At 39.7% G+C, this 12733-nt stretch overlaps 1 protein-coding gene across 1 annotated transcript; it reads right to left on the reverse strand.

Moving 5' to 3' along the window:
* Positions 1-1300: 1300 nt before the first annotated feature.
* Positions 1301-2248, reverse strand: LOC128060239 (olfactory receptor 5B3-like). The gene has a single exon (XM_052652586.1). It carries the CDS (start codon positions 2243-2245, stop codon positions 1301-1303), a length of 945 nt encoding a protein of 314 aa, XP_052508546.1. The 5' UTR covers positions 2246-2248.
* Positions 2249-12733: the final 10485 nt, after the last annotated feature.

Below are 12733 nucleotides of genomic sequence, written 5' to 3' on the forward strand. Positions count from 1 at the left end.
AATTCTTAGGCACTCAGCCTTCTTCACAGTCCAACTCTCACATCCATACATGACCACAGGAAAAACCATAGCCTTGACTAGACGGACCTTAGTCGGCAAAGTAATGTCTCTGCTTTTGAATATGCTATCTAGGTTGGTCATAACTTTTCTTCCAAGAAGTAAGTGTCTTTTAATTTCATGGCTGCAATCACCATCTGCAGTGATTTTGGACCCCAAAAAATTAAAGTCTGACACTGTTTCCCCATCTATTTCCCTTGGAGTGATGGGACCGGATGCCATGATCTCAGTTTTCGGAATGTTGAGCGTTAAGCCAACTTTTTCACTCTTCTCTTTGACTTTCATCAAGAGGCCTTTTATCTCCTCTTTACTTTCTGCCATAAGGGTGGTGTCATCTGCATATCTGAGGTTATTCATATTTCTCCTGGCAATCTTGATTCCAGCTTGTGTTTCTTCCAGTCCAGCATTTCTCATGATGTACTCTGCATAGAAGTTAAATAAGCAGGGTGACAATATACAGCCTTGACGTACTCCTTTTCCTATTTGGAACCAGTCTGTTGTTCCATGTCCAGTTCTAACTGTTGCTTCCTGACCTGCATACAGATTTCTCAAGAGGCATGTTAGGTGGTGTGGTATTCCCATGTCTTTCAGAATTTTCCACAGTTTCTTGTGATCTACACAGTCAAAGGCTTTGGCATAGTCAATAAAGCAGAAATAGATGTTTTTCTGGAACTCTCTTGCTTTTTCCATGATCCAGCGGATGTTGGCAATTTGCTCTCTGGTTCCTCTGCCTTTTCTAAAACCAGACTGAACATCAGGGAGTTCATGGTTCACGTATTGCTGAAGCCTGGCTTGGAGAATTTTGAGCATTACTTTACTAGCATGTGAGATGAGTGCAATTGTGTGGTAGTTTGAGCATTCTTTGGCATTGCCTTTCTTTGGGATTGGCATGAAAACTGACCTTTTCCAGTCCTGTGGCCACTGCTGAGTTTTCCAAATTTGCTGGCATATTGAGTGCAGCAGTTTCACAGCATCCTCTTTCAGGATTTGAAATAGCTCAACTGGAAATCCATCACCTCCACTAGCTTTGTTCGTAGTGATGCTTTCTAAGGCCCACTTGACTTCACATTCAAAATGATTTTCATGTTTCTGAATTTTGAATGCTTGGACCTGTTCCAAAACTAAAGAAATAAACAATATTTGACTAAATTTTATGTTCGAGTCCCTACATGGCTGTGAACATTGAGTTATGACATACAGTAGGTCTAAGAAAGATGAAATAACTTCTGTGCATTTCACTCCATTAAAAGGTTAAACCTAGAGAATACTTTGCCTTCTCAATAACCTTCTTGAATGCACTCTTGACTTCTCTGTTCCTTAGGCTATAGACCACGGGGTTCAGCATGGGGATGAGCATCGTATAGAACACAGATACAATTTTGTCTGTGTCCATGGAGTGGCTGGAACTGGGCTGTAAGTACATGAAGATGACGGTCCCGTAAAATATGGAGACTGCAACAAGGTGGGACGCACAGGTGGATAAAACCTTCTGGTATCCTTTACCTGACTGCAGCTTCAAAACGGTGATAAATATGAGCAAGTAGGAAATCAGAATAACAAGAAGTGCAAAGAAGATATTAAAGCTTGAAATAAGAAAAACAATCAGCTCATTAATGTCTTTATCTGAACAAGTCAGAGACATGACTGCTGGAATATCACAGAAAAAGTGATGGACGACATTGGATGTACAAAAAGAGAGATAGAATGTGTCCCCAACATCAATAGCAGCAGTCAAAATACCAAAGATGCAAGAGCCTGTGGCCAGATGTGCACACACACTTGTGGTCACGGTGGTGGTGTAATGTAGGGGTTTGCACACTGCTGCGTAGCGGTCATAAGCCATTGAGGCCAACAGGTAATTTTCCACAGTGGCAAAGGCTACAAAAAAGAACATCTGAGCGGCACATGCATGGTAGGAGATGGTCTTGTCTCCTGTAAGGAGCCCAGCCATCACCTTCGGGGTGATGGTGGAGGAGTAACAGGAGTCCACGAGAGACAGGTTACTGAGGAAAAAGTACATAGGGATGTGGAGACGGGAGTCCAGCAGGATCAACGTGGTCATCCCCAGGTTCCCAGTCAGAGTGAGGAGGTAAACAAAGGTGAAGGTTATGAATAGAGGGACCTGCAGCTGTGGGTCATCTGTGAGTCCGAGCAGGATGAAGCCAGCTCCCTCTGTATTATTTTCCATGAAAGTGATTTGAGAGTCACAAGATGCTCTGTGGCAAAGAGAAATAACACGTGGGTGAACAAAAGGCAGTTGCACGGAAGCTGAGATGCACACGTATCGTTTCATTAGAACAATCAGTTTTTCGTCAGTGTTTACCATTTTGGTAACATAGGCATGACAGCGCAGTGTAGTGATACCTTATTTATACAGTAGCAGACATTTGAAGAGGGAGGGTCTTCAAGGATCACCTTCTCAAGTTCTTGTTTCTATATATGAGTAAACTGGGTTGCAGCTAGAACTGAAGTTTTCTAAGTTCATATGCCGACAGTGAATCCATCTCCTAAATCAGTTATTTTGAGTCTTCTAATAGTTTACACTTCTATAGTGCTCACTTATTCGATGCTTTATGTGTACATATTCCTTTCATTCTCTTATCAGTTCTATGATTGATTAGTTATTTTTCTCATTGGTATATGTGGCAAGTTGACAACAAAGAGATGGAATAATTTACTCAAGGTTATGCAGATGTTATGCTATTAATGAATGAAGCCAAGCTTTAGACTGTGAGTGGTTCTCAACCTAAATGCCATTAAAAAATTTGAATTGATTTTCCCTTCATTCAGTTTACATTTAGTTATCTTTATAATTCTGAATTTAACACATAGAGGAGTACGGTTGATTTACTCACAAATAAATGCACAGTAGATAAGCCCATTTAGATGTGGGCTAAACGCAGCATTAGAGTTATATGCATAACAAACAAAGCCAGGTCTGAAGAGAAGATACAGCAGTGGGCAGGGAAGCTTTACTCTGAGAAAACATGTGTTAGACAGAGCAGGCCTACCATTTACTACCCAGGAGACACTGACCCTAGCTTATCCCTGCGTCTCATTTTATCTGTCAGACAATGAAGGTGGTGTTGAGACCCACCTTAAATGATCATTGTAAAAATGAAAAGAAATGATGCATGAAACAGCACCATGGGGGCCTGGAACACAGTTCTGATGAGTGCTAGCCGTAATATTATGGGTTAGCATAGGTCAGCGGGTCTCTAGGTTGGTTTAGGAAATTCAGGTGACGGACGCAGACGGGTGGGCTTTGAAGTCCGATAACCTTAGTCTTTAAGGTGCCTTTTCCTACATACTGTCCACTCGCATAGTTTGCTTCACCCCGTATTTCTCAGTCTGTCCTCTTGGCTGGGTCAATCATGTTAGATGAGAACTCAGGCATCTTCAGATCCTCTTTTTGTGAATGTCTTTCTTGAGATCCGCAGTTTAGCTTGTGCTGAAAGTGCTCTCCTATCTTAGACTCAGTCTTGCTGTCATTCCTAACAACAGTCAGCTGGAAAATAGATACTGAGGTGTGGAGGGGTGAAAAGTCATAGTTTTGAGGGTGATACTAACCTGTATATCTGTTTATGAGCAAACACAAATCTTCATATTCTAAAAGGGGATTGGAGAAAGGAACCCATTCTTGGTAACCACCGTTCTCTACCATCTTCCTTTCAGCCCTGAAACACATTATTGTACGTGTCTGCCCCTTAAATTATTTGTGTTTGTCAAAACCTCACCCACACAGTAAAATAAGGTGTACACATATAGACATACATCTCCATATCTACACACACACACACACCGCTGTGTTCTGTGATGACGAACAGATCTCCCGAAGTTAGTGGACAGCTTAAATTTGCTGCTTATTGTAGTTTGTTTCATAGATGGAGGGGTAGATATACACATGACAGATGGTACTGATAACAGATGACAGATAAACAAATAAACATTAGCAGAGAGATTCAGACTACATGGACATACACACACTCTCACACACACAATCTAATTTACAGTTAAAATGTGACTTCTTAAAATTTTACAAATCGTATGAGCTATCCAGCATACAAACTCAAGGCTAACTGATTCCAGTGCCTGTACATTTAATCACTGCATTGACAGATTTTTTTTTTCTAGATAAGCAAGTAGTGGAAGGGTGAGATTGTGAGGAAATGATAGTGAAAACGCAGTAAGGATCTTGGTACTTTCATGATGTACCAACAACTTTCTGGTTTTTAAAGAAGTGCCATTGCACCCTGTTTGGCTATCTGTCCCTTCAGTAACAAGTTAACATGTGACAAACAAAAAGAATTTGCAACCCACTCAATCAGCCTGTCGTCTGTTGTAGGTCTTTCCATGAGTGCTTGCTCAGTAGCTTCAGTCGTGTCTGACTCTTTGCAAGCCTATGGACTGTAGCTCTTCAGGCTCCTCTGTCCACGGGATTTTCCAGGCAAGTATACTCGAGTGGGTAGCCATGACCTCCTCCAGGGGGATCTTCCCCAGTCAGGGATGGAACCCACAGCTCCTGAGTCTCCTGTAAAGCAGGCGGCTTCTTTATGGCCAAGCCACTGGGGAAGCCCATCGTAGGTCTTTCCACTTAAGGAAAGCAGCCTGGAGGAGGGCATGGCAACCTCTGCCAGTATTCTTGCCTGGAGAATCCCCATGGACAGAGGTACCTGGTGGGCCACAGTCTACGGGGTCGCAAAGACTCGGATACGACCCAGCCACTAAGCACAGCTCAAGGAAAGCAGCATGGAATTTCATAATATTAATCTACTCTCTGCTGGTTAAAATGCTATGCATTTGAATTCTACACTTATGCCAGTGTTTCAGAAAAGGTGCTCAAACAACCAGGTACGAGGTCAAAGACTCAGAACATGTAGGTTTTTCACTGCTTCTGCATCAATTGCATTTTAATTACATTAACTGCATGAATTACACTTCATTAGAAGTGTATATTGAATATAGACCCTTACCTTGCTGTTGAAAAGAAGGGAAAGACAATACTGAAATGCGGATCTGAAATCAGAAATTCAGCCTTAGAAGAACGTATAAATAATGCAGGAGAAATCCTTTTTTATGTAATGGTCACAAAATTTCAAGTTCCTTGAAGCTGAAGAGATGAAGAAAAGATCATTATCCCTGAGCTAGAAGCCTGGATTTAAGTATTACACCCACTGCAGATTTTTCTGGGTACTCGGAAAAGTATTTACTGTCTGTGGATCTTCATTTTATTTGTGATATGGAGATAATAAAATTCTCTCTCCCACACACTTTGCAATTTTTTTTTCCTGTAACAGATGAAAGTAAATTTTATAAAATATCTTAAGAAGGGTTTAACTTTTTCAACATGAATAAATTTAACTTTTATCTTGCAGTGCTTTTCTTACCTGTAGTTTCAGACGCACTGCAAATATTCAGTCTGGGAAGAAGCTGGTATATACTAAAAGTATAAACATCTATTTCAATCAGTGATGACCAAATGGGATCTGCCTACAGTCTGGTCCTTTTAAGACAATGTGAAGTGGAGTCAAGATGGGATTTCAGAGACTAATGAACGAGAAAAAGAAGAGAATTGTACCAGCGCATCCCTCAGGAGAATACGGCACCTGTGGTGCCCAGCTGTGTGCAATCCCGTCTCCTCACCCCACCTGATATAAAGAAGAAACAGTTATACTGTGTGCAGGGACATAATTTGATATGTTGAATAGCACATGCATATATTTGCATTCTTGATATCTTTTCTTCTCCCATTAAAAAAATTAAGATCAAGAGAACAAAAATTACATTTAGTTTGATTTTTGATACTTGAAATATATTTCTAAAAATTAATTTTTTTATCTGTCACATTTTTATTATGTTTGTGTCCTTTCCATTCTTTTATGTGCCACAACTAAATGTTAGGCTACTAGAAATGTTAAGAAGTTGATAAATAATATCTGTGCTTTCCCAAGTTTACCAAGGGCAGACAAATATGATGCGTGTCAGAGAGAGAAAATCAGTTCAGTTCAGTTCAGTCGCTCAGTCATGTCCAACTCATTGTGACCCCATGAATCGCAGCAAGCCAGGCCTCCCTGTCCATCACCATCTCCCGGAGTTCACCCAGATTCACATCCATCGAGTCCGTTAGGCCATCCAGCCATCTCATCCTCGATCATCCCCTTCTCCTGCCCCCAATCCCTCCCAGCATCAGAGTCTTCTCCAATGAGTCAACTCTTTGCATGAGGTGGGCAAAGTACTGGAGTTTCCACTTTAGCATCATTCCTTCCAAAGAAATCCCAAGGTTGATTTCCTTCAGAATGGACTGGTTGGATCTCCTTGCAGTCCAAGGGACTCTCAAGAGTCTTCTCCAACACCAAAGTTCAAAAGCATCAATTCTTCGGCGCTCAGCCTTCTTCACAGTCCAACTCTTACATCCATATATGACCCCAGGAAAAACCATAGCCTTGACTAAACTGACCTTAGTCGGCAAAGTAATGTTTCTGCCTTTGAATATGCTATCTAGGTTGATCATAACTTTTCTCCCAAGGAGTAAGCATCTTTTAATTTCATGGCTGCAGTCACCATCTGCAGTGATTTGGGAGCCCCCAAAAATAAAGTCTGACACTGTTTCCACTGTTTCTCCATCTATTTCCTATGAAGTGATGGGACCAGATGCTATGATCTTCGTTTTCTGAATGTTGAGCTTTAAGCCAACTTTTTCGCTCTCCTCTTTCACTTTCATCAAGAGGCTTTTTAGTTTCTCTTCACTTTCTGCCGTAAGGGTGGTGTCATCTGCATATCTGAGGTTATTCATATTTCTCCTGGCAATCTTGATTCCAGCTTGTGTTTCTTCCAGTCCAGCATTTCTCATGATGTACTCTGCATAGAAGTTGAATAAGCAGGGGGACAATATACAGCCTTGACGTACTCCTTTTCTTATTTGGAACCAGTCTGTTGTTCCATGTCCAGTTCTAACTGTTGCTTCCTGACCTGCATACACATTTCTCAAGAGGCAGGTTAGGTGGTCTGGTATTCCCATCTCTTTCAGAATTTTCCACAGTTTATTGTGATCCACACAGTCAAAGGCTTTGGTATAGTCAATAAAGCAGAAATAGATGTTTTTCTGGAACTCTCTTGTTTTTTCCATGATCCAGCAGATGTTGGCAATTTGATCTCTGGTTCCTCTGCCTTTTCTAAAACCAGCTTGAACATCAGGGAGTTCACAGTTCACGTATTGCTGAAGCCTGGCTTGGAGAATTTTGAGCATCACTTTACTAGCATGTGAGATGAGTGCCTTAATTCTGACAAGTCAATCGGAAAATTAGATCTGTAGTCAGATGGATTTCTTTTCTCCTCCAAATCACCCTCCTGGAGGTCCTCTGATGGTACTCCTCTTGGCTCTCATTGTCCCTGTACAGACCAGTGCACTGGATTGAAAATATGTCAAAGGAGATTCTAAAAGTTTCCAAAAAGCAAAATGCATTTGTCAGATGACAGCAACTATTTACATTGCATTTGCATTGTATTAGGTATTTTAAATAATCTAAATATGATTTAAAGTAAATGAAAGGATGTGCATATGCAAATGCTACACCGTTTTATATAAGAGCCTTGAGTGTCTGTATATTTTGGTATCTGAGTGATCCTTAGAACCAATCCTCTGTTGATATGTAAGGATGACTGTATTTCATTTTTGGGGTGCTAATATAAAAAATCTTGCATTTTAAATTTCAAATTCCACTTGCTCACTGCCAGTAGGTAGAAAAGTGATAAAATTTTGCATCTCAACCTTGCATCTTATAGCCTTGCTAATCATTTATTAGTCCCAAGAGTTTTTTGTCTATCCTTTTTGATTATCTACGTAAATGATCACATTATCTGTGAACAAAGACAGTTTCTATTTCTTCCTTCCCAATCTATCTCCCTTTTACATCACTTTCTTATCATATTGCATTAGCTAGGACTTCCAGTACAGTGCTAACAGAAATGATATAAAAGAACATTCCTGATCTTAGTGAGAAATCTGTTTTCTCACCACTGGGTACAATGTTAGCTTAGACATTTTGTAGGTGTCTTTATCAAGTCGAGAGAACTAATCATTTTTATTTTGTTGTTAAGTTGCTCTGTCATGTATGACATTTTGTGCGTGGACTGCAGTGCACCAGGCCTCCTTGTCCTTCACTAGCTCCTGGAGTTTGCTCAAACTCAAGTCTATTAAGTCAATGATGCCATCCAACCAGCTCATCCTCTGTCACCCCCTTCTCCTCCTGCCTTCAATCTTTCCCAGTATCAGGGTCTTCTCCAATGAGTCGGCTCTTCCCATCAGGTGGCCAAAGTATTCTGTTCTTATTTACTGAGACTTTTTCATCATGAGTGGATACTGGATTTTGTCAAAAGGTTTTTATTTATATATTGATATGATAATGCACTTTAAGCTTCTTTATTTGATGGATTACATTAATTGCTTTTCAAATGATAGACAATCTTGCATGCCTGTGATAAATCCCAGGTGGCTATGATGTATAATTCTTTTTGCCCATTGACTTTAATCTGTAAATATCTTTTGAGGATTTTTACATCTATGTTTATGAAAGATATTGGCTTTTTTGGTTGTAATACCTTTGTTTGGTTTTGTTATTAAGGTATTGTTGGATTCATAGAATGAGTTAAGAAACATTCCCTCTGCTTCTACCCTCTGAAAAAGATTGCAAAGGATTGGTAAAATTTTTTGTAAATGTTTGGTAGAATTCAATAAACTGGCCTGAAAATTTCTGTTTTGGAGAATTGTTAATTGCTAGTTCAACTTCTTTAATAAATATAGGCCTGTTGAGATTGTCTATGTCCTCTTGTGAGATTTTGGCAAACTGTGGCTTTCAAGGAATTATCAGTTTCATCTAGGTAACCAAATCTGTATGCAGAGTTCTTCCTACTATTCTTTCATTATCATTCTAATGCCCGTAGAATCTGAAATGATATCCCAGCTTTCATTTCTGATGTGACTAATTTGTGTCCTCTTTCTTTGTGTTTTAGTAAGCCTGGTTTGATGCTTATTGATTTTATCAATCTGTTATAAGAAATAGCTCTTAGTTTCATTGATTTTCTCTTCTTGATTTCCTGTTTTCACTTTCATTGATTTCTGCTCCTAAAGTGTTAGTCACTTGGTCATGTCTGACTCTTCATGGCCCCACAGACTGTAGCCCACCAGGATCCTCTGTCCATGGGATTCCCCAGGCAAGGATACTGGAGTGTGTTGCCATTTCCTTCTCCAGGGGATCTTTCTGACCCAGGGATTGAAGCTGGGTCTCCTGCATTGCAGGCAGATTCTTTACCATCTGAGCCACCAGATTCCTGCTCTAATTCTTATTATTTATTTTTGTCTGATTACTTTGGATTTAATTTGTTCTTCTTTTCTTGTTTCCTAAGGTGGAAGCTTAGATTATGCATTTTAAATCTTTTATTCCCCAGTATATACAATCAATGCTGTAAATTTCCTTCTAAATACCACTACTTCTGTATCCCACAAATTCTGATAAATTGTGTTATCATTTTCATTTAGCCCAAAATATCTTAAAATTTCTCCTGAGATTTATTCTTTGATCCATTGTTAAAAAGTACGTTCTGCATTGAAAACATGTATATTTTCATATGTGAAATGGATCACCAGTCCAGGTTCGATGCAGGATACAGGGTACTCACGGCTGGTGCACTGCGATGGTGCAGAGGGATGGGATGGGTAGGGAGGTGGGAGAGGGCTTCAGGATGGGGGACACATGTACACCCATGGAGGATTCATGTCAATGTATGGCAAAACCAATACAATATTGTAAAGTAATTAGCCTCCAAAAAGTAAATAAATAAAATAAAATAAAAAATATTGCTACAAAAAATAAAAGTATGTTCTTTAATCTCTGCATATTTTATTAATATGTATTTGATTTCCAAGATTTCTTGGTTTCCTTTTCAGATTGTGTGTTGCAGAAAGATGACCAGTTATTATTCTTTCTTTTATTTCCAGCTCTCAAATGATGTTAGAAAACATGCAGAATTGTCTAAAATCCATAATCATAATTGTCCTTTTAAATATGCAGTTCAAATTACTTTTCTGAGAGTCACTTTTCTCATCCAAACAATCAGAATAATAACATTTTCCCCGTTTAAATTAGATGAGTGGAGTCCATTAAGCCCTAGTAGTATAGAAATCTACTATTCCTCATAGTACTGCTGTTATTATTAGTGCTATTAATGCGCTTAGAGCTAACATAGCAGATAATGGATTGTATTGATAAAAGTATAAAGCAATAAAAATGCTATAAATATAAAATGTGATCATATTATAGTACTAACAAAGTATAAGTCACAATCAGAAACTCATTTAAACATTGAATGAGGGAATGGGAGAGAGAAGAGGGAGAGAGACAAGAGAGAGAAAAAGCGAGAAAATATGGAAACAAGAGAAGAACTAGAAGGAACAATTTGTCTGACTATAAGCGTATTATAATCATTTAGGAGAAGATACCCAGAGACTATCTACCCAAGGGTACAGCATGGACCTTAGTAATTTCCCTAGAATGTACAGAGAAGCGTGATCAACTAGCAACTTAGATGGAGTTGGTTTGGGGAATATTATTTGGTCCTTGAATCCCAGTTCCATTCCTGTTAAAAGTCCCATCCATATAATATCCAGTATACTTATTTCACAAAGATATAAATATTAAAGTTAAGCATACATAGAAACCTTCTAATACAATGACAGAGAACAAGGAAAACTGTCATCAGGAGTTCCCTTCCTTTTCCTCTCATTCTCCTCCAGCTATTTCTGCACATATGTCAAAATTTGGAACAACTGTTTGCTTTATAGTAAAAATGTATATATATAGAGCTTCTCCATCTTTGGCTGCACAGAATATAATCAATCTGATTTTGGTATTGGCCATCAGGTGATGTCCACTTGTAGAGTCTCCTTTTATGCTGTTGGAAGAGGGTGTTTGCTGTGACCAGTATGTTCCCTTGGCAAAACTCTGTTAGCCTTTGCCCTGCTTCATTCTCTACTCCAAGGCTAAATTTGTCTGTTACTTCAGGTATTTCTTGACTTCCTACTTTTGCATTCCAGGAACTATTTCAAATTCTAAAAGATGATGCTGTGAAAGTGCTGCACTCAATAGGCCAGCAAATTTGGAAAACTCAGCAGTGGCCACAGGACTGGAAAATGTCAGTTTTCATTCCAATCCCCCAAAATGGCAATGCCAAAGAATGCTCAAACTACCACACAACTGCACTCATCTCACATGCTAGCAAAGTAATGCTGAAAATTCTCCAAGCCAGGCTTCAATAGTATGTGAACTGTGAATTTCCAGATGTCCAAATTGGATTTAGAAAAGGCAGAGGAACCAGAGATCAAATTGCCAAAATCTGCTGGATCATAGAAAAAGTAAGAGAGTTCCAAAAAAACATCTACTTCTACTTTATTATGCCAAAGCTTTTGACTGTGTGGATCACAACAAACTGTGGAAAATTCTGAGAGAGATGGGAATACCAGACCACCTGACCTACCTCTTGAGGAATCTGTATGCAGGTCGGGAAGTAACAGAACTGGACATGGAACAACAGACTGGTTCCAAATTGGGAAAGGAGCACGTCAAGGCTGTATATTGTCACCCTGCTTATTTAACTCCTATGCAGAGTACATCATGAGAAATGCTGGGCTGGATGAAGCACAAGCTGGAATCAAGATCACTGGGCAAAATATCAATAACCTCAGGTACACAGATGACACCACCCTTATGGCAGAAAGTGAAGAAGAACTAAAGAGCCTCTTGATGAAAGAGAAAGAGGAGAGTGAAAAAACTGGCTTAAAACTCAACATTCAGAAAACTAAGATCATGGCATCTGGTCCCATCACTTCATGGGAAATAGATGGGGAAACAGTGGAAACAGTGAGAAACTTTATTTTTGGGGGCTCCAAAATCACTGAAGATGATGACTGCAACCACAAAATTAAAAGACACTTGCTCTTTGGAAGAAAAGCTATGATCAACCTAGACAGCATATTAAAAAGGAGAGACATTACTTTGCCATCAAAGGTCTGTCTAGTCAAAGCTGTGGTTTTTCCAGTAGTCCTGTATCGATGTGAAAGTTAGGCTATAAAGAAAGCTGAGTGCTGAAGAATTGATGCTTTTGAACTGTGGTGTTGGAGAAGACTCTTGAGAGTCCCTTGGACAGCAAGGAGATTCAACAAGTCCATCCTAAAGGACATCAGTCCTGAATATTCATTGGAAAGACTGATGCTGAAGCTGAAATTTCAGTACTTTGGCCATCTGATGTGAAAAACTGACTCATTGGAAAAGACCCTGATGCTGGGAAAGATTGAAGCCAGGAGGAGAAGGGGATGACAGAGGATGAGATAGTTGGATGGCATCACTCCATGGACATGAGTTTGAGCAAGCCCCAGGAGTTGGTGATGGACAGGGAGGCCTGGCGTGCTGTAGTCCATGGGGTCACAAGGAATCGGACACGACTGAGCGACTGAACTGAACTGATGAATACATACAAATCATGCGTATGTATACTTCCTACCTCTGTAGAAAGAGGATCTAGAAGTGAAACTCTAATAGAAGCGAGCATGCTCAGCATCAAAATCTTGTGTTTAAGGGGCTTCTCTAGTGGTCCAGTGGTTAAGAATCTGTCTTACAATGCAGGG

The sequence above is a fragment of the Budorcas taxicolor genome, chromosome 15 (genome assembly GCF_023091745.1).
Source record: "Budorcas taxicolor isolate Tak-1 chromosome 15, Takin1.1, whole genome shotgun sequence".
Taxonomy (NCBI): Eukaryota; Metazoa; Chordata; class Mammalia; order Artiodactyla; family Bovidae; genus Budorcas; species Budorcas taxicolor.

Excerpts from the sequence above, each read along its gene's own strand:
- LOC128060239 (XM_052652586.1), bottom strand. The coding sequence starts at position 2,245 with ATGGAAAATAATACAGAGGGAGCTGGCTTCATCCTGCTCGGACTCACA.